Source organism: Sinocyclocheilus rhinocerous, unplaced genomic scaffold, assembly GCF_001515625.1.
Source record: "Sinocyclocheilus rhinocerous isolate Xijiao unplaced genomic scaffold, SAMN03320098_v1.1 scaffold513, whole genome shotgun sequence".
Taxonomy (NCBI): domain Eukaryota; kingdom Metazoa; phylum Chordata; class Actinopteri; order Cypriniformes; family Cyprinidae; genus Sinocyclocheilus; species Sinocyclocheilus rhinocerous.
The window spans coordinates 91,368-109,388 of NW_015656019.1; the positions used below are offsets into that span (position 1 = coordinate 91,368).

The following is an 18,021-nucleotide window of genomic DNA, read 5'->3' on the forward strand; positions in this document are numbered from 1 at the left end:
TACAGGATTGGAACGACATGAGAACCAATATGATTACTAAATTTACATTTCTAGATGAACTATTCTTAACTAATCCTTTAAATTCAAAAACACACAAACCACCAAAACCAATGCAGTGAGATGCCTGAGTATATCAGTCTTTTAGTGGCACAACCAAACTCATCTAAGAGGCTGATATCAGATTGTACAGTTTGTTTCGCAGAGAATGAAACAGTATTCGTTATTTTGATGGAGGTGATAAGATGGTTGAGTTTCTAAAAAATGCAGCATACAGTTGATTTGATACGCCTGAGTAAGTCCAGAATAAATTTCAGCACTAGAAACACAAGTGATGGTGAAGACTTGGCTCGAGACAAGAATAACACACACCTGAGATGAGGACATGCATGGATTACAGACCGACATGATGTTCCTGTGTCAGCGCAGGTAAATTACAGCCTTCAAACACGTCACAGGAGGGTTTTCTGAGCACAGACCAAGTCTAGTTCTCGTCTAATCTGTTTCTCGGAACCAAGCTCAAAGCGTGTCAAGAAAAACACCTAGTATATAGAGTTTAAGACACTAGTCATAGGTCCTGTAAGTCACATTATTGCTTGTGAGGAGTGCATAATCACAAGTCAAGACATCAGAAGTAAAACAAACCCAGTTAAAGGGGATTTCAGAGTCAGTTTCTCATAACTTCCTGAAAGTGTAAATGTTGTCATGTTTTATATGGATATTGTTATAGGGGCGAGTTAAGTGTGAACAGTTAACCGTTCATGAATATATTCATATAAAATAGTTCGAAAAACCAGTGGTGCATTCAATTGTGTCAAACTTAAAATTCAAATCAAACAAATGTTTGATTTGTGTATGGTTTTCACAAACAATTTACATAATTGAGGTTTCATGAGAGGAATCTGTATTTCTGTTATGAGACTGAGTTTAGGTCAAATGAACAGGGTTTCAGGTATTTTATGAATTGTTTTAGGACAAAGTAACTTACTTAAACAAATGAAAATGATATTAAAAATGGTTTATTATGATATTTCTTCAAACGCAAATAAAATCAAAGTCCATCAAGTTTACCACCTTGCATTTACAACACTATCCTTAAAGATAAAACTCTGCCAACATGCACAGAAACTAAAAACAACTCCAAGCAAATTGTTTAAATTAAACTTTTAAAAAGGTGCCAGAAAACCTGATCACTGATTAAAATCATCTTAAGGCCAGTATTTCATTTCAGGAGAGACTTATCTTGATAAATTACACAACAGCCTCTCCAAACGCTTTCTCGTGGTTTTGCTTAATTGGTGTAAATGAAATGAAACCGAACAATGAAAAAGTGTCATCGTGGCCAGCGAGTGATTCCTATATTATATAGGGATACAAATTTTCTGACAGAAGCAACATGAAACAAACATTGTATGTTTTCTTAGTATCTATTAGATATCAGGTGTGCATGTCTGACGCAGAGCACAACTAAAAATGCTGCAAGCGGCACCGTCGTGGCCCTGCCTGCTTACACACACACAAACACACTCACGCAAAGACGACGTTACTGGCTCCATATTTGGTCGTCTCTGACTATCCCATGATGCTGGTCACAGTTTGGCAGCCATGAAATTGATGTGAGGTTTGGTGAGAGGGAACAGCGGCAGACTCCTTTTGAATTCAGTCATATCCTGAACCAGTGACGGCTGAAACACACAACACAGAGCAACACAATGAGTGATTTATTTATTTATTTTAAAGAAAATGCGACAGTGCTTGGCCAGGCAAAACTAACCACTACAACGTGCAGAGTTCAAAGGTTTGGGGCCATGAAATATTTGGTTTCAAAAGAAACTCTTATGCTTGCGAAGGCTGCATTTATTTGATAAAAATACAGTAAAAACAGTCAAATTAAAAATCACCTTTTTATTTTCATATATTTTCAAATGTAATTTATTCCTGTGATGCAAAGCTGAATTTTCAGCATCATTACTCCAGTCTTCAGTGTCACATGATCCTTCAGAAATCATTCTAATATGCAGATTTGCAGCTCAAGAAACATTTGTATTAATGTTGAAAACAGTAGTGCTGCTTAATATTTTTGTGATATATTTTTCTAGATTCTTTGATGAATGTCAAAGAACAGCATTTATTTTAAGTAGAAAACATTTGTAAGATTCTGAAATGTCTTTAATGTCATTTTTTTATCAATGTAATGCATCCATGCAGAATTAAAGTAATAATTTCTCAAAAAAAAAAAAAAAAAACAAAAAAAAAAAACACTCTACTGACCCCAAACTTTTGAACTGAAGAGTACAACAACCATCTGTCATTTGTCAGTTTTCTGTATAAATTGCTCGCATTGGAAAAATGCATATTGCAACTGTACATATACATCAATGCAGTACCTGAGGAAGTGATGGGGCAGGAGCCAGATTGACATCATTTTGAGCAGGAAACTCTCCAACCAGTGGACCTACAGGAAACACATGGTAGAAATAAATAAATATGCCCTGCTGCTTCAGTCAGCCCAATTCAAAAGTTTCAATCTTATTGTTCAAGTACTCACAGGAGTCCATCTCTCTAGACAGCACATGCACAGACACTTTGTGTCTTCTGGGGGCATCAATGGCCAACAAGTCCTGGAGAGAACAGACACGATGATTGAACCACATGACAAGAGGCATTTTTGGAGATCTGAAGATAAATTATTTGTTTGCAAGGGCTGCATTTTACTGAAAGTTAATTTAAATTAAGCACTCAGAAACTACTTTATATACAGACTCAATTTCAAACATTTTGTCAACAATATCAGCATTACATGTGCTTTGTTTTATAACAATAAACAATAATAATATATTAATAATATTAAATATTGAATATATTTTTTTAATATAAAAATTATGAAAACCTCCCTCCAACCTGACAGAATGTTTAAGCATGCAACTGACAGCAATGGCCTCACTGAAATATTTGCAAATGCCGTTGAGATTGGCCCTTTTTGCATGCATTTGCATACTGAAATGTGACTGGTCTATTTATCATGCATCTGCTTTTATAATGTTATACATTGTGTACAGACTCTCATCCATCATGAAAAGATGCGTGAGTGTTATGAAAACGTCATTTACACAGAATCAAAGCCAAAATCCTAACATTATTATTTTGGACATTTAGCATAGACATTTTCTTCAGGAAATGCAAATCTAGTTGTTATGATGCTGCAAGAAACAGCATCTGTTTCAATGTGTGACAAAGTATTCAGATCATTACCAACCCTGTAAAACTTCATAATATGTTCCTTTGTCAGTGTCTTCAGGTAAGCCACTTCAATATTATCTAGATCAGACAAGAAAATCAAAGACAATGACATTAAAACTTCAGATACTTGACGCTAACATGAGTTCATTTCGGTGACTCTCACCCCTGTCGAAGTTGTACTGTTGGGAGATGATTTCTCCCCAGTACTCGGCGCATTCAGCCGCCAGCTTCTTGGGTTTGTCGAGACGGCGAATGGCCAGTGCCTGGATGTGTTTCTGAAACGCTTCCTCGCCCATCTCCTCCACACTCTTCTCCATGGTCTTGAGGAAGGCCTCCACTCGAGACTCCAGGTAGTGAGGAGCCTTTTCAGACTGGATGATGAAACGCAGACCCTGCACTCCATTAGCCCTGCGGGGGCCACTGAACACTATGTAACCTGGACGGTCAGACACACAGAAAGAAAGAAATTATGTTCTTAAGAGCAGTGGGAGCAGCAGGAAGAGTCTGTGTCCCTAAACTGAACTACTTGGTCCAATCATCATATCGATAGACAGAGATAGAAAACTGTATTGCCACACACAACTGAGAGCATTTCTCCTGAGTGTTTGTGTTACCCAGCTGTTCTTTGGTGCGTAGCGTGTTGAAGCATGGCTCAGAGATGATTTGACAGAAGAGCTCCAGCAGCATGTTCTCATGGGTGTTCTGCATGTCAGTCTGATAGTAAATCTCGATTCCACAGTTATTATGAACCTCATTCCTCTGCTGGTAAACATACCAGCCACCTGATAACCACAGAGAACTGGACTTAAACACAAGAACCATGACAAACACACACAAAACAAACACACAAATATCATAGACCTCAAATTACACACCACAGATTCAGGTTTAATACCAGTCTTAATTTATTTTATGCCATGAAGATGTATTGATGGAAAAATGTACAATAAATACAATGTATTTTAAAAAACCTACACAACTTAAATATAATCTAAAACTTAAATATTGGTCTTAACTATGCAGAATTAAAAAATTAAAAAAAAGTCACAAACTGTAATGAAAGTTTAGATTTTGTTTTAGACTGTAAAAATTCTGAAGGACCTTTCGATATTAATTACTTTTCTATTAGAACCTGTAAATTAACATTTGTTAAATGTCAGGTCAGTAAGTTGAATAGGCAAAACGATTGTGGGGTCAGTAAAATGAATACTTTTTCAGCAAGGATGCATTAAATTTATCAAAATTTACATTTATAAAATGTCATAAAACGTATATTTCAAATATACAGTGTTTTTTTGAACTTTCTATTCATCAAAGTATCCTGAAAAAAATATTAGATCAAGGATTCCACAAAAAAAAAAAAAAAAGCAGAGCAACTGATTTCAACATTTACAATAAATGTTTCTTAAGCATCACATCAGCATATTAGAATGATTTCAAAATATATTCAAATAGAAAACAGCTATTTTAAATTGTAATCATTTCACAGTATTACTGTATTTCTGATCAAATAAATGCTGCCATGGTGAGCAGTTTTTCCAACCCCAAACTTTTGAACGGTTGTGTATACTGTACATGTGGATACAGACCTCAGATTGGAGAAAAGTTGAATGAATGTAAGACCTTCTGAGATGTTGCATGGAAGTTTGAGATGCTAAGCACTTACCGTCAGGTACCTGCACTTCCCTGTAGCGAATTAGCTGACTCGGTAGTAGGGGTTTAGTGTGAGCATGCTCAATGAGAGTGTCCTCCAACATTTGCATCATGCCCAGAGCAGACTGGAGACAACAGACAGACAGTTAGACAGACCGCACTGCTCAAATCATTAACATAACATGATCATGAAAGCAAAATCTAACATTACATCACGTTTCATCGATGTGTGAGCTAATTCAATGAATTTACAACTTACAAAAAGAAGAACAAAGCAATTCAAACAAACCTCTCACTGCCCACCTGCCTTTTCTGTACATCAAGGAAAAATTTTACAAACCTGTTTGGTGATATTGCCATGCAGCAGGGCTTCAATGTGTAACCGTGACAACAGCTGCGGTATGAACGCCTTCAGTCGAGAAAACGTCACATCTGAGAAACACAGTCACAGCATGAACACAAGCAGGAGACCATTGTGCTCGCTTTCACAGAACAATGAAAGAGCATCGCACCATCCAGAGCATCTCTGAGTTCGTCTTTGGTCCAGGCCACCTCAGTCATGAGCAGCCGCAGGTAATACATGGCATGCTGGTGAGGCTGCTCAGCGCGGAAGTTATTCAGAGACCTCATGTACTGAGAGAGGTAGGAAAAAAAATAAAAAAAATTTTCACGCACAAGTTTCATGTAGATCACCGTTACAGAGCACATTTTCTCATGGACACAGATCAGAAAACACCAAATGTCTGACTACCAGGCCCAGACAAATCCACAGATATTTCTGCTAATGATGCATCTAAATTTCGGCAATCGAAAAATAATTCAGTGTTTCAGCTGCAAAAATACAGCTTGTAAACAATGTCTCTTAACATTATTTCCCTCAAGAAAGCCATTTAATGTCCATAGCTCATTCGTTACCTAGAAAAAAACCTCTAGAGTAAAAAAAAAAAATTAGCTAAACATTTGCACTGTATTAGATATTGATTAAATTGGTTATGTGTGTGCACAACCAAAAGCGAAGCGAATATTTGCAGATTACTCGCGGGATGTTTTTCACGTCACTCGCACATATAAAAACACTATTATAAAACGGATAGTTCTGGTCCTGTATTCTGATTGGTTGAGCCGCATTCGAAGCTGTTGTAAATTACACTACAAACATACACCTTTGTTTACTTCTGTGTGTTGCTCGGCAACCACTTTGTTGGAACCACAACTGTTTCTGAGGAACTACATTGTTTGGTAAAAGAATACTGTTTTTACTTATATCATTACACTTTATCTGCTCGGTTTTATTGTGAAACCTTACTACGTATATGGAATAACAGTTTTATAAAAGCAATAAGCCCCATGACAGCTAAGGGGGTTTCGCGTCGCATCGCGCCGTGCCTAACAATGCCCCTTAGCGGTTATAAATTCACTGTAAACCACGGCTTCTTGGGGCTTATTGCTTTATAATGCTCTCCTTCATTTTCAGATACAACCGGGAGTTGTAAGCTATAAATGTCTATAAGCTATTCGCTGAGTGGCTTGCACGACAATGCGTCATGCAAATTTCCCACTTGAGTTGAAATTTTTCAGACACAAAGACGATTGAGGCAAATATCGCGTGTTCGCAGGCAATCGCATCACCCAATTTGTGTCATCCACGTCACATTGACATTGTATGCAATCTACTAACGAAAATAATTACATTCACTTTGGTGTGCACACACACCATTATACTTGCCTAGCCTTTTACTTAACCTGCTAGTGAGGACTTCATTATTTAACGTATGTTTGAACAAACTGTGGATGTAATAACTTTCTCATGATGGATTTAAATGTTTACATAAAAACTAATTGGAGTAGAAACAATTTGATTAAAAAGTAGATTTAAAAACTGCCTCATACGCAGTTTAAATGTACATTTTTAGTGGAGTGCTATGAATGTTTATTATCAAATTTTGATCGATTATTAAATAAACTTTCAGTCTTGCCTAAATTAAAAACTTTAATTTTGGTTTAGGTGTAAAAACATGTTTAAATGTGTTAATAGGACTTGAAAACACAAATTGGCTAAAATAAAGTACAAGTGAACTACTGTGGAAATCTACAGAGATTCCTGTGAGCATAGATTTGTGCTAATAATTGTGTCATCGGTTATTGTAAAAGTATCTTATTGAGTGTTTGTGTCTTACCGCTTCCTTAATGATATCAAAGCGCTTCTCATCGATCTCAAACGAGGCCATTTTCTCAATGATCTTCTTCAGCAAGATGTGTTGTTTGTCATTATAACCCTTGACTGACAGCTGACACACACAAAAATACATTGAATATTTATGAGAATGAGTGATAAGAACAAAAACAGCTCAAGCACTGACTTCCATCTTTCATTGTCTTGCTTTTGTGAAATTTGTGACATTTAGAATAGAAGACACTCTACGGGACAAACATACACACAAACTTCAGCACAGATGCATGAGCTACTGCAGAGCAGACTAAAAACAACATTTAAAGTTACTTTAAATCATCTTCAGACAACCATCAACGCAGTGCATTCAGATTGTGATGAATTTGTGTGTAAACTGTAAGGACCAAGTGAATCGTGAGGTTACGAGCAGCCCAGCTTTGCCACGTCATACCAACATCAGTCAGCCTGTTTACACCTGCTATGAACATCCATCCCATCCAGTGATGGGGAAGCCACTAAGTAGTTTGAGAGGATACAGCTGAAGTAGTTAAAACAGTCAAGCTACTCATTATGGCAAGACACTACATGTACTGGTAAATTGTGATTTTGCTTCCATAACATGCCTTCTTTCAGACTAGTGGAAAGAAAACATTCAAAAGGCACATTAAAGTGATTATTACACCTTTTTTTTCTATTTGCGTCTTTAGAATTCAGTTACAATATATATCTTTTCTCCGGTACGGAGCCAAAAGTCTCCACTTCAGTAGCACTTACATACAAACATTACAGTTTTGTTCCCATCTATATTCTAAAGGATATTACCTTTTTACCTGAACTTGGCTTTATCCAATGTTCAGATTTCTGTTCCGGAAATGTATACAAATTATTATACAGTGGTGTGAAAAAGTGTTGGCCCCCTTCCTGATTTCTTATTTTTTTGCATGTTTGTCACTTTAATGTTTCAGATCATCAAACAAATTTAAATATTAGTCAAAGATAACACAAGTAACCACAACATGCAGTTTTTAAATGAAGGTTTTTATTATTAAGGGAAAACAAAACCCAAAACTACATGGCCCTGTGTGAAAAAGTGTTTGCCCCCTAAACCTAATAACTGGTTGGGCCACCCTTAGCAGCAACAACTGCAATCAAGCGTTTGCGATAACTTGCAATGAGTCTGTTACAGCGCTGTGGAGGAATTTTGGTCCACTCATCTATGCAGAATTGTTGTAATTCAGCCACATTGGAGAGTTTTCGAGCATGAACCGCCTTTTTAACCCTCATGTGGTATTCGGGTCCTTTTTGCTCTGAAAATTTTTTCTTTTTCCCGAAAATACTAGTTAATGTTATCGCATTGGACTGAAATTTTGTGAAATTTCAGTCCAATGCGATAACATTAACTAGTATTTTCGGGAAAAAGAAAAAATTTTCAGAGCAAAAAGGACCCGAATACCACATGAGGGTTAAAAAGGCGGTTCATGCTCGAAAACTCTCCAATGTGGCTGAATTACAACAATTCTGCATAGATGAGTGGACCAAAATTCCTCCACAGCGCTGTAACAGACTCATTGCAAGTTATCGCAAATGCTTGATTGCAGTTGTTGCTGCTAAGGGTGGCCCAACTAGTTATTAGGTTTAGGGGGCAAACACTTTTTCACACAGGGCCATGTAGTTTTGGATTTTGTTTTCCCTTAATAATAAAAACCTTCATTTAAAAACTGCATGTTGTGTTTACTTGTGTTATCTTTGACTAATATTTAAATTTGTTTGATGATCTGAAACATTAAAGTGTGACAAACATGCAAAAAAAATAATAAATCAGGAAGGGGGCCAATACTTTTTCACACCACTGTATATTCAATTACATAATGCTTAATTTACATCTTTAAACATAACATTTCAGGATACTTGTAACAAAACAACTGTCTTAATGTACCACGATTAATCAACAGGAGAAGTATGGTAGTATCTATTAGTTAAAATTTTACCCATTCACCTGTGGTGTTTTGCCTTAAAGGAGACATCAGATGCCCATATTCCACAAGTCAGTATGATTCTTTAGGGTCATCACGAATTGTCTGTAACATACTTTGGTTCAAATTAATTAATGTTCGTGTTAAAAAAACACCCTTTATACCTTGTCAAAAAACTGTTCACTGTCTGTTCACAGCGACTCGTTTCGGTGCATGTCTCTTTAAATAAGTTACAGCTCATATATGGCTCAGAGGTGGTCTTATTCATATAGCTGGCTTTCTACGTAGAAACCGGTTGCAAACAAATTTTACATTAAAAGATATTTCTTTGAAGAAGTGAAACATGCCAACACCAATCACGGTTTTAAGATACAGTCCAAAGATGTGGAAAACGTGTTTTTAAAATGGGTCCATTTTATTTTCTCCTTCAGTATGAGATTTGGGTTGATATGAGTCAAGCTACTTTAAAATGATCTCCATAAGGGTTTAAACACTGGGGACTGGTCACAAGAAAACATGGACATTTGATGTTACTGACATTTAAACATGGTGTGACATGTTGTGTCAGTTTCAATATATGCAACTGAAAAAAAATGCTGTAGCGCTCAATTTTTTATGTAAATGTTAGTCTGTTCCTTTCACAAATCTGTCAGATGTGTTCAAGAAAATTGAAATACAGCACCACAACTCATATGGACTACTTATTTTTGTCATTTTGGAGATTGAAACATGCATTTACTCGGTTTATTGTCTATCTTTGTTTTGCTCTTTTGGGCATGTATCGTTAAAAACACTTAAAACCAACACAAAAGACAACAACCCTTAATAGTTTCAAAATACCCTAGCAGACTAATCAGAGACAGAGATTTTGAAGGTATAACATCCTACCACTCTGCAGAAAGCAGCAGAATTTAAAGGGGTCATATGATGCTTTTTTAAAAGATCATTATTTTGTGTATTTGGTGTAACAGAATATGTTGTTCAAAAAATTATTTTTCAAATACTGTACATTATTGTAGGTCCTCGTTAATAAACAAGCGACCCTGCACACTCATAAGCCTCAAGCTCCTCCCTTCACCAGATAACCTAACCTAATCACCATACTTACAAGGATGGCATTCATTCCAGAGGCTATGCCATAGACCAACCCTGCCAGGCGGGCTGCATATGTATACTCTCTCAAATCATCCTTCAACAACCTGAGAAACAGGTAAGTCATGTTGCAGTGCAGCGGGTCTGCATATAGGTAGCGACTAGCAGGATGGAAGGGGGGGGGGAATGAACAAATGGAGTGATATTTGTATGGAAGGGTCATGACAAGACGAAAGGAAACGGGGTGAGAGGGACCACAGTCAAGAGTATGAATATGCAGCCTCAGCTCTGGCACTAATCTAAAACTAGACTACTTCTACATATGGGAAAAAATAAATAAATAATACAACACTGAAGGAATGAGAGGAGTTTTTAGCTGCGCAAAGGTCACAAACAAAGCTACATTTGGAGTTACTATCGCAAGGACAGCAACCACTGGTAGTCATTTGTTTGTGTGTGAAATTGGACTGTCCTCCAACAGTGGCATTGGGGATATTAGCATACTTACATACATCCCATAGACGGTATTCTGAAGGTCATAGCCCAGGCCGGCTAGCTCGGCTGCATATGCATACTCGTTCAGGGAATCCTTGAGCAGCTCAAGGTACAAATATGCCATGTTACAATGCAATGGGTCCACGTATGCAAACGGACTGTGAAAAGAACGCAAGTGATAAATCCTGTCAATTGTAACTTCAGTACGAAGGGTCGATCTCTGAAAAATGTAATAGTAGTTTCTTAATGGTTTAGAGTAGTTCAAAGGGAATTTAAGAGGGTTTAAAAAAATACTAATGCAATAACTTTAAAATGAGCTTAATTGGTCTGAAGAAAAACAGTCTGATACTGGACCACTGCTGGGGAGAAAAAAATAAATCTGTAAAACCTGAACAACAATGAAAAATTTTACATAACATTTTCGGGTGAAACGAATCATACATACACATATATCTTATTAAAAAATAGATTTCTTCCTCTAATACATAATTGACAACTTAGTACCCTACCACTAATAATTGTTACTACTATGCAAAATATAAATAAACAAATAGACAATCACTAGTATGTACGGTTTTTATGCTGAACCTACCTGAAAAACTCAAAGTTTAAACAAGCTTTGGGTAGGAAAAACTTGTCATCCTGTTTGAACCAAACTTTGCTCATCGCTGTATCCTTTAAAAAAAATAAAAATAAAAAAAAAAGGACAAGAGATTGAGGAAGAAAGAAAAGTCAGTTTTTGAGAGACTGAGTAATTCAGTTAAAGTTACTCCAAGTGCAAATTATACAAATTTTATTTAAGAATAAAGCACCTTTATCAAAGTGGGGACAGATGGGGAATCCTTCTCTAGAGGATAAATCTCAAATTTTGTTGGAATGAATTCATTCTTCACTGGCAGTTTGAACTTTCCATTGAGGTCTGCATCTTGCCATTTCTGAAACAAAAAGGAGGAAACAATTAATTTTCTCCCTCAAATTATGGTAATTACAGAATACAAAATTAAAATGAATCTCCTAGAGTAGAATTTAAAGTTTTTACAAAATCAAGCTGACCTTTTTCACAGCTTAGCCAGTCCCCTTTGATGAAACATACAGTGCTCATAATACATTGATCACCCCTACAACCTTTTTAGTTACCCATCCAGACCATTCACCACTAGTCTAAATTATAAGGGCGCTCTGATCAGAATTTTTTGGGCCGATCACAGATTGTCGATCACAGGAAGCAATATCTGCCGATACGATCACCGATACCGATCTTTCTGAAGCCTTCTTTTTATCATCATCTAATTTCGTGAGTTGTATGTGAGGCGGCCTCATGCTAGGTTCACACATACTCCGTTTGCAGTGTGTATGCAGTCCATGTGCGGTATGTAAGTGGTGCAGAAGCAGCACGGACTCATTGTGCTTTCACACAGAGGTCCGCTACTGATCCGCGGCTGTTTGCCACAAACACAACATTTATCCATTTTGATTTCAAATCCAAACGTTTTTACTGAAAATGCTTTTTGAGCAACGTGATTGTTTTTACGCAGTACAGTAATAAAATTTTTCATAGACGTGTTTAAACGCAATAAAAATAAGCAAGAGTATGTGTGAACCTGGTGTTATGTGTGCACGCTTTGAGTGTGCATGAGCGCACCGTCTCTAGGAGAGCGCACAAGTGCTGAATGGTTTAAACACTGACACGAATTAAAAAGAAATAAAAATGATAAACTTTAGTGATAATGCAACACTGCCTCGATTGTGCAAGTGACAATTCCTGTGTGAACTGTGCAGCTGGCTTATTGTGCAGATGCGATGTGCTGATTTGATGCCATTTGCGCATTTAGAGAGGGAAAGAGAGAGCGCGCGGTGATACACTCACGCTGTTTGTGAAATTATCTCTCAAAGAAAGTTTGCAAATTACTTCGTAAGTTATTTACTGAAGAAATATGAATTTTACCTCAATATCAGCATTATAATTATTTTACCCGCGCCAGATAAGAGATTGAGACGATGCCGCTGCATGTCATGCCAAACATCTCACAGCAGGCGCTGTGATCGGTTTATGAGGTCGGCCTTTATAGAGACCGCCGATCAAACTTTCCCAAGCCATTATCGGCCGATAGCCGATCAATCGGAGCACCCCTACTAAATTCTGAATGAAAATTAAGATAAGGTTTGTGTGTGTACTTGGAACAAAAAAAGAACAATGAACTCAAACATGACGAAATCAAATGTGTCTCACCTTAATAGCCTCATTAGTAATGGCTTCCTGTTTATACTGTGTGCCGTACCACTCCTCAGTCCGGTCCGTCTGTCCTTCAAATGATTTGGAGACAACAGCAACCCTTATAGAAAAAAAAAAAAAAGTTAAGACAAAAGAATTGTAAGATCATTGCACCAGACACAGCATGACACCGTCCATTTCTCACAACTCCCTTGGGGGAAATGGGCCATGCAATTTTGCTTTTATCAGATCCCAGGCTCAGTAAATAGATTGATGTAATGACCATAATCCCCAATCAAAGGTTCGAGTTTCCTGGAGCTTCTCAATCTGCTGTGCAGGGCATTAGATCAGTGCACCATTTCTGGACAAATTTAGACCATCCTGATCAATAGAGAACTTTTGGAACAATGACGTGCTATTCTGGACTCCCCTGCATCAATCAACTACATAAGAGCCCAGAATAGGTTCTGTCTAAAAGCCTGAACACTCCTTCCAGAATTAGTCCATAATCACACAAGGTTACCAGCAGGATACAGCAGTTTCACCACCTGATGCTTAGTGCACACAAAAACTGCAAGTGCTTTCTCAATCTGGCAAGTTTTTATTAAACTGGTGCTACACGCAATAGTCCAGCCACTTTAGACGTGTATCCACGAGGACGTTCCTTATCCTTAAATCTGAAAGCCACAGTGTTCAAATCCTGCAAAAACAAAATGTAGAGACAAATCAGTGATGTCCTAACCACCAAGTCTCATTGTCAGTAGCAATGTATGAAAATGTACCTGGTGTTTGTCATAGATGTTTAAAAAAACAAGATAAAGTACATAATGAATTTTAATTATTGGGTAAACCAGTCCTTAAAAAGGGCCCTATGAAATAAATTTTTCCAAATTCTGTTTTCAGTTTAATTTTTTCTAGGTTGCCTTTCAAATAGTTCAAATAAATGCATAAAAGAATTTAATTAATCTTTTGAAATGCCTACAAATTAAATTTTATCAATTTCATTATTTGGCAAAATGTGCTGCACAACAGAGGTTTACAGTTAAATAACGGACAAATAATTGTGTGATAATCCTTTGAAAATAATGTTTCAATAAACTGTATTTGTCTTAGTGCTATTATTACTTTAAGAAGTACACTCTACTGCACAATAGTAACATTTCTCATAATTTCTTCAAGTTAAACCAAACTTCTTTTTTGGTGAGTTGTATTGAAGACACACAAAACATGTCAACTTCATATTTAAATAGTCTTTTCAAGGTTTAATATTCACAAACACTAGTCCATTTCATGATTTGATTGAGTGTATGGCTCTAATTTGGATTTATTCATCTAAATTTTGCACAATTCCATGACATTTGCATTAATCCGCGGTCACACTAGACTTGCATCATGCAAAATTTCTTTGGATGCTGCAACGCTATATCGTCATGCTCTGCAGCATGTTTTAAAAAATTTTTTAATTCAACAATAATAATAAATCCAAAATGTAAAAACATACAATCTACTCCACTTTTCAGTAGCGCTGCCGTTTTATATTTATGTTTTTTAATTCAGCTACGAGGTCATGGTGTGGCAATCGATCTTCTATTGGTCACGTTTTCACGTCATATGAATTCTCAGGTCAGAGTTCACCAAACTTGAACTTTGGAACAACTTTGCATGAGCTTGCGTTTCCACTCTCCCGCATTCGCATGCGTATGAATGGAAGTCAATGGAACGAAAAGTGTAGTGTGACCGGCCATTTACACAGTAAATTCCATTTCTATGACTGGAACTCACAAATCTTTCCACTCTTTGCACTGCAGGACTCTACTTTAACAAGCATGTTCATACCTTACACTCCTGAAAGACCCACTCTTGAGGGCCCTCTGTCCGCAGCTTCTGAATATACTGGAACATGTGGAAGATGATATCCTCGACATGCACTAGAGACACAGGAAATACAACTCAAGCCATCAAAAACATACTGACCAGCACCAAAACACACACAAAAACACTCTAGGTCCTTACACAGCCCCTCTTCGGTCAAGTCCACATTAATAATGAAGAACATGAATCCCCTGGCTCCTTCTTTCTGGCCTCCGACTAGCGTGTTCACCCATCCTGAGGAGAGACACCGTGCATCCATGAATCCATGTACACAATGCATGGCTGAGATCTAAAATTTATGTAACCAAGCCATTTTACCAGTCAAATGCTAATTTGATGTCTTCGTGGCAAATTATCTTTAATTTTTTGCACATTTTATCATTTGGGCACTCAAAGAAAAACCTACCTTTCCTGACAAACTCTCTCACCTTTAGCTTTGAGCTCAGACAAAAGACTCCCTGGACCCTCATGTCCGATCAGATGGCCCAGATAATGACCTGGATTTGATTTGTAGTACTTCTGCAGGTCTGGGATAGGGTAGGTCACATACAAGTTTCTAATGTCCTTAATAGGCACGACTTTATAAAATTGCTGCGGGGAAGAAAGAAAAATTGAGTACATAAGAGTAGCAGAGAACATTCCTTAAAAGAAAAGGAAATTCTGTGCTACAAATTAGGGCTGGGCGATATGGGCAAAAATTCATATCTCTGTATTTTTTGGCCGATTTGCGATATACGGTATATACCTCGGTATTTTCGTTTTTGGATTTGGATTTAAAAAAAATCTGTATTTAATATATACATTTCACTTACCGCCCAATGTTGTCCAAAAAAACCAATACATATTAAAGACCATGAAAACAAATAAAGTGAACGTAACCATTTAAGCTTTTATATTATGTGCAAAAAGGGTTAAAATCACATTTCGTTCTAACATTGTAACATTGCAATCTAAAAACAAAAATAAGGCTTTTAAAGTGGAAGTTAAATTCACTAAACTAAAAATGAAAATAATTGAGAACAAAAGCAGAGTTGTGTTAGTCTATTTTGATTACCCCATTACAGTCACTTTACAGTCAGTGCTATCAATTTACACAGTAAATTCCATTTCTATGACTGGAACTCACAAATCTTTCCACTCTTTGCACTGCAGGACTCTACTTTAACAAGCATGTTCATACCTTACACTCCTGAAAGACCCACTCTTGAGGGCCCTCTGTCCGCAGCTTCTGAATATACTGGAACATGTGGAAGATGATATCCTCGACATGCACTAGAGACACAGGAAATACAACTCAAGCCATCAAAAACATACTGACCAGCACCAAAACACACACAAAAACACTCTAGGTCCTTACACAGCCCCTCTTCGGTCAAGTCCACATTAATAATGAAGAACATGAATCCCCTGGCTCCTTCTTTCTGGCCTCCGACTAGCGTGTTCACCCATCCTGAGGAGAGACACCGTGCATCCATGAATCCATGTACACAATGCATGGCTGAGATCTAAAATTTATGTAACCAAGCCATTTTACCAGTCAAATGCTAATTTGATGTCTTCGTGGCAAATTATCTTTAATTTTTTGCACATTTTATCATTTGGGCACTCAAAGAAAAACCTACCTTTCCTGACAAACTCTCTCACCTTTAGCTTTGAGCTCAGACAGAAGACTCCCTGGACCCTCATGTCCAATCAGATGGCCCAGATAATGACCTGGATTTGATTTGTAGTACTTCTGCAGGTCTGGGATAGGGTAGGTCACATACAAGTTTCTAATGTCCTTAATAGGCACGACTTTATAAAATTGCTGCGGGGAAGAAAGAAAAATTGAGTACATAAGAGTAGCAGAGAACATTCCTTAAAAGAAAAGGAAATTCTGTGCTACAAATTAGGGCTGGGCGATATGGGCAAAAATTCATATCTCTGTATTTTTTGGCCGATTTGCGATATACGGTATATACCTCGGTATTTTCGTTTTTGGATTTGGATTTAAAAAAAATCTGTATTTAATATATACATTTCACTTACCGCCCAATGTTGTCCAAAAAAACCAATACATATTAAAGACCATGAAAACAAATAAAGTGAACGTAACCATTTAAGCTTTTATATTATGTGCAAAAAGGGTTAAAATCACATTTCGTTCTAACATTGTAACATTGCAATCTAAAAACAAAAATAAGGCTTTTAAAGTGGAAGTTAAATTCACTAAACTAAAAATGAAAATAAATGAGAACAAAAGCACAGAGTTGTGTTAGGTTATTTTGATTACCCCATTACAGTTAGTGCTATCATAAAAAAAGACTTACTTGTAGGTTTAAAATTCTACACGTCACATTTATTGTCCAACTACAAATATTTCAGAGAAATTTATATTTTAGTCAGAATTATTGCACTCCTATTTAATTGCGCTCTGTCTCTGTTTGGCGCACATACGCGCGGCGGTGCTCGTTCACTGAAGTCTGTGAAGTTTTAGCGGAGAATCCCAAAGCAGAAGGTAGAGGTCTGCGCGCGACTTTTTTTTTTTTTAGTCCCGCCCCCACAAGGTTCTATTCCGCACCCACCCGCCCCCCCTATATATTCACTCTTTGTTCACTCGCTGTCTGCTTAGAATGATTTTCTTCCCGACCCGACCGTTCCCGCTAAATTTAGATCTCGTTTCCAGAATCTCACATTTAAATTTATGCTACTGAAAGAAAGAGAGATAGGCTGACAAATAAAAGTGTAGTCTGCACAAAATTGTATGTTATTTTATTCGTCTTGCCAAGAGTCTTGAATTTATTGACTTTGACTTGAAATTTATATGAATTATCTTAAGACACAAAATTTGTTTAATATTTTATGCAACACTGTAGGAAAAAAAAGTTAGAGAAAATAAAATTGTACAAAAATTGTATTTCTTATTTTTATTCGTCTTGTCAGGATACAATTCGTTTAACATTGACAACACAATAGGGAAAAAGTGTCACAGAGAGAAAAAAAAAAAGAAAAAGTAGGCTGTACAAAAATAGCCTATTAGCTATTTTTATTCATCTTGTCAAAATACTAAATTCGTTTGACATTTCTGTTAACACAGTAGGAAAAGTGTCGCAGAGAAAAATAAATAAATACGACATCTTTCATTTTAAACTATAGGCCAAGCAAAATATAAACAAAACCGAGTTGAACGTCCTTCAAGGACAGCGCAGCCACACTTTGCTCCATCCTTATTCTGCTCTGTCACTCATCGACAACCTGCCTGTTCTGTCTGAGGGCCGTATATTTACCACAGGTACAGCCTGCTCTGAGCATCGTTATGCACATGCTTCGCACAGACC

The 18,021-nt window shown here is 37.0% G+C and overlaps 1 protein-coding gene across 1 annotated transcript in view; it reads right to left on the reverse strand.

Moving 5' to 3' along the window:
- Window positions 1-999: 999 nt before the first annotated feature.
- Window positions 1,000-18,021, reverse strand: part of LOC107719220 (insulin-degrading enzyme) — a 23,441-nt gene continuing 6,419 nt past the window's right edge. The window contains exons 6-23 of the mRNA XM_016526595.1: window positions 16,349-16,511; window positions 16,062-16,154; window positions 15,885-15,976; window positions 13,443-13,532; window positions 12,851-12,955; window positions 11,433-11,555; window positions 11,213-11,295; window positions 10,634-10,778; window positions 7,068-7,178; window positions 5,403-5,523; window positions 5,231-5,322; window positions 4,904-5,015; window positions 3,852-4,019; window positions 3,401-3,673; window positions 3,254-3,315; window positions 2,546-2,618; window positions 2,385-2,452; window positions 1,000-1,682 (exon numbers count right to left, since the gene is read on the reverse strand). Of these exons, the coding sequence (XP_016382081.1) occupies window positions 1,587-1,682; window positions 2,385-2,452; window positions 2,546-2,618; window positions 3,254-3,315; window positions 3,401-3,673; window positions 3,852-4,019; window positions 4,904-5,015; window positions 5,231-5,322; window positions 5,403-5,523; window positions 7,068-7,178; window positions 10,634-10,778; window positions 11,213-11,295; window positions 11,433-11,555; window positions 12,851-12,955; window positions 13,443-13,532; window positions 15,885-15,976; window positions 16,062-16,154; window positions 16,349-16,511 (2,070 nt within the window). The 3' untranslated portion in view covers window positions 1,000-1,586. The remainder of the gene's footprint in view (window positions 1,683-2,384; window positions 2,453-2,545; window positions 2,619-3,253; window positions 3,316-3,400; window positions 3,674-3,851; window positions 4,020-4,903; window positions 5,016-5,230; window positions 5,323-5,402; window positions 5,524-7,067; window positions 7,179-10,633; window positions 10,779-11,212; window positions 11,296-11,432; window positions 11,556-12,850; window positions 12,956-13,442; window positions 13,533-15,884; window positions 15,977-16,061; window positions 16,155-16,348; window positions 16,512-18,021) is intronic.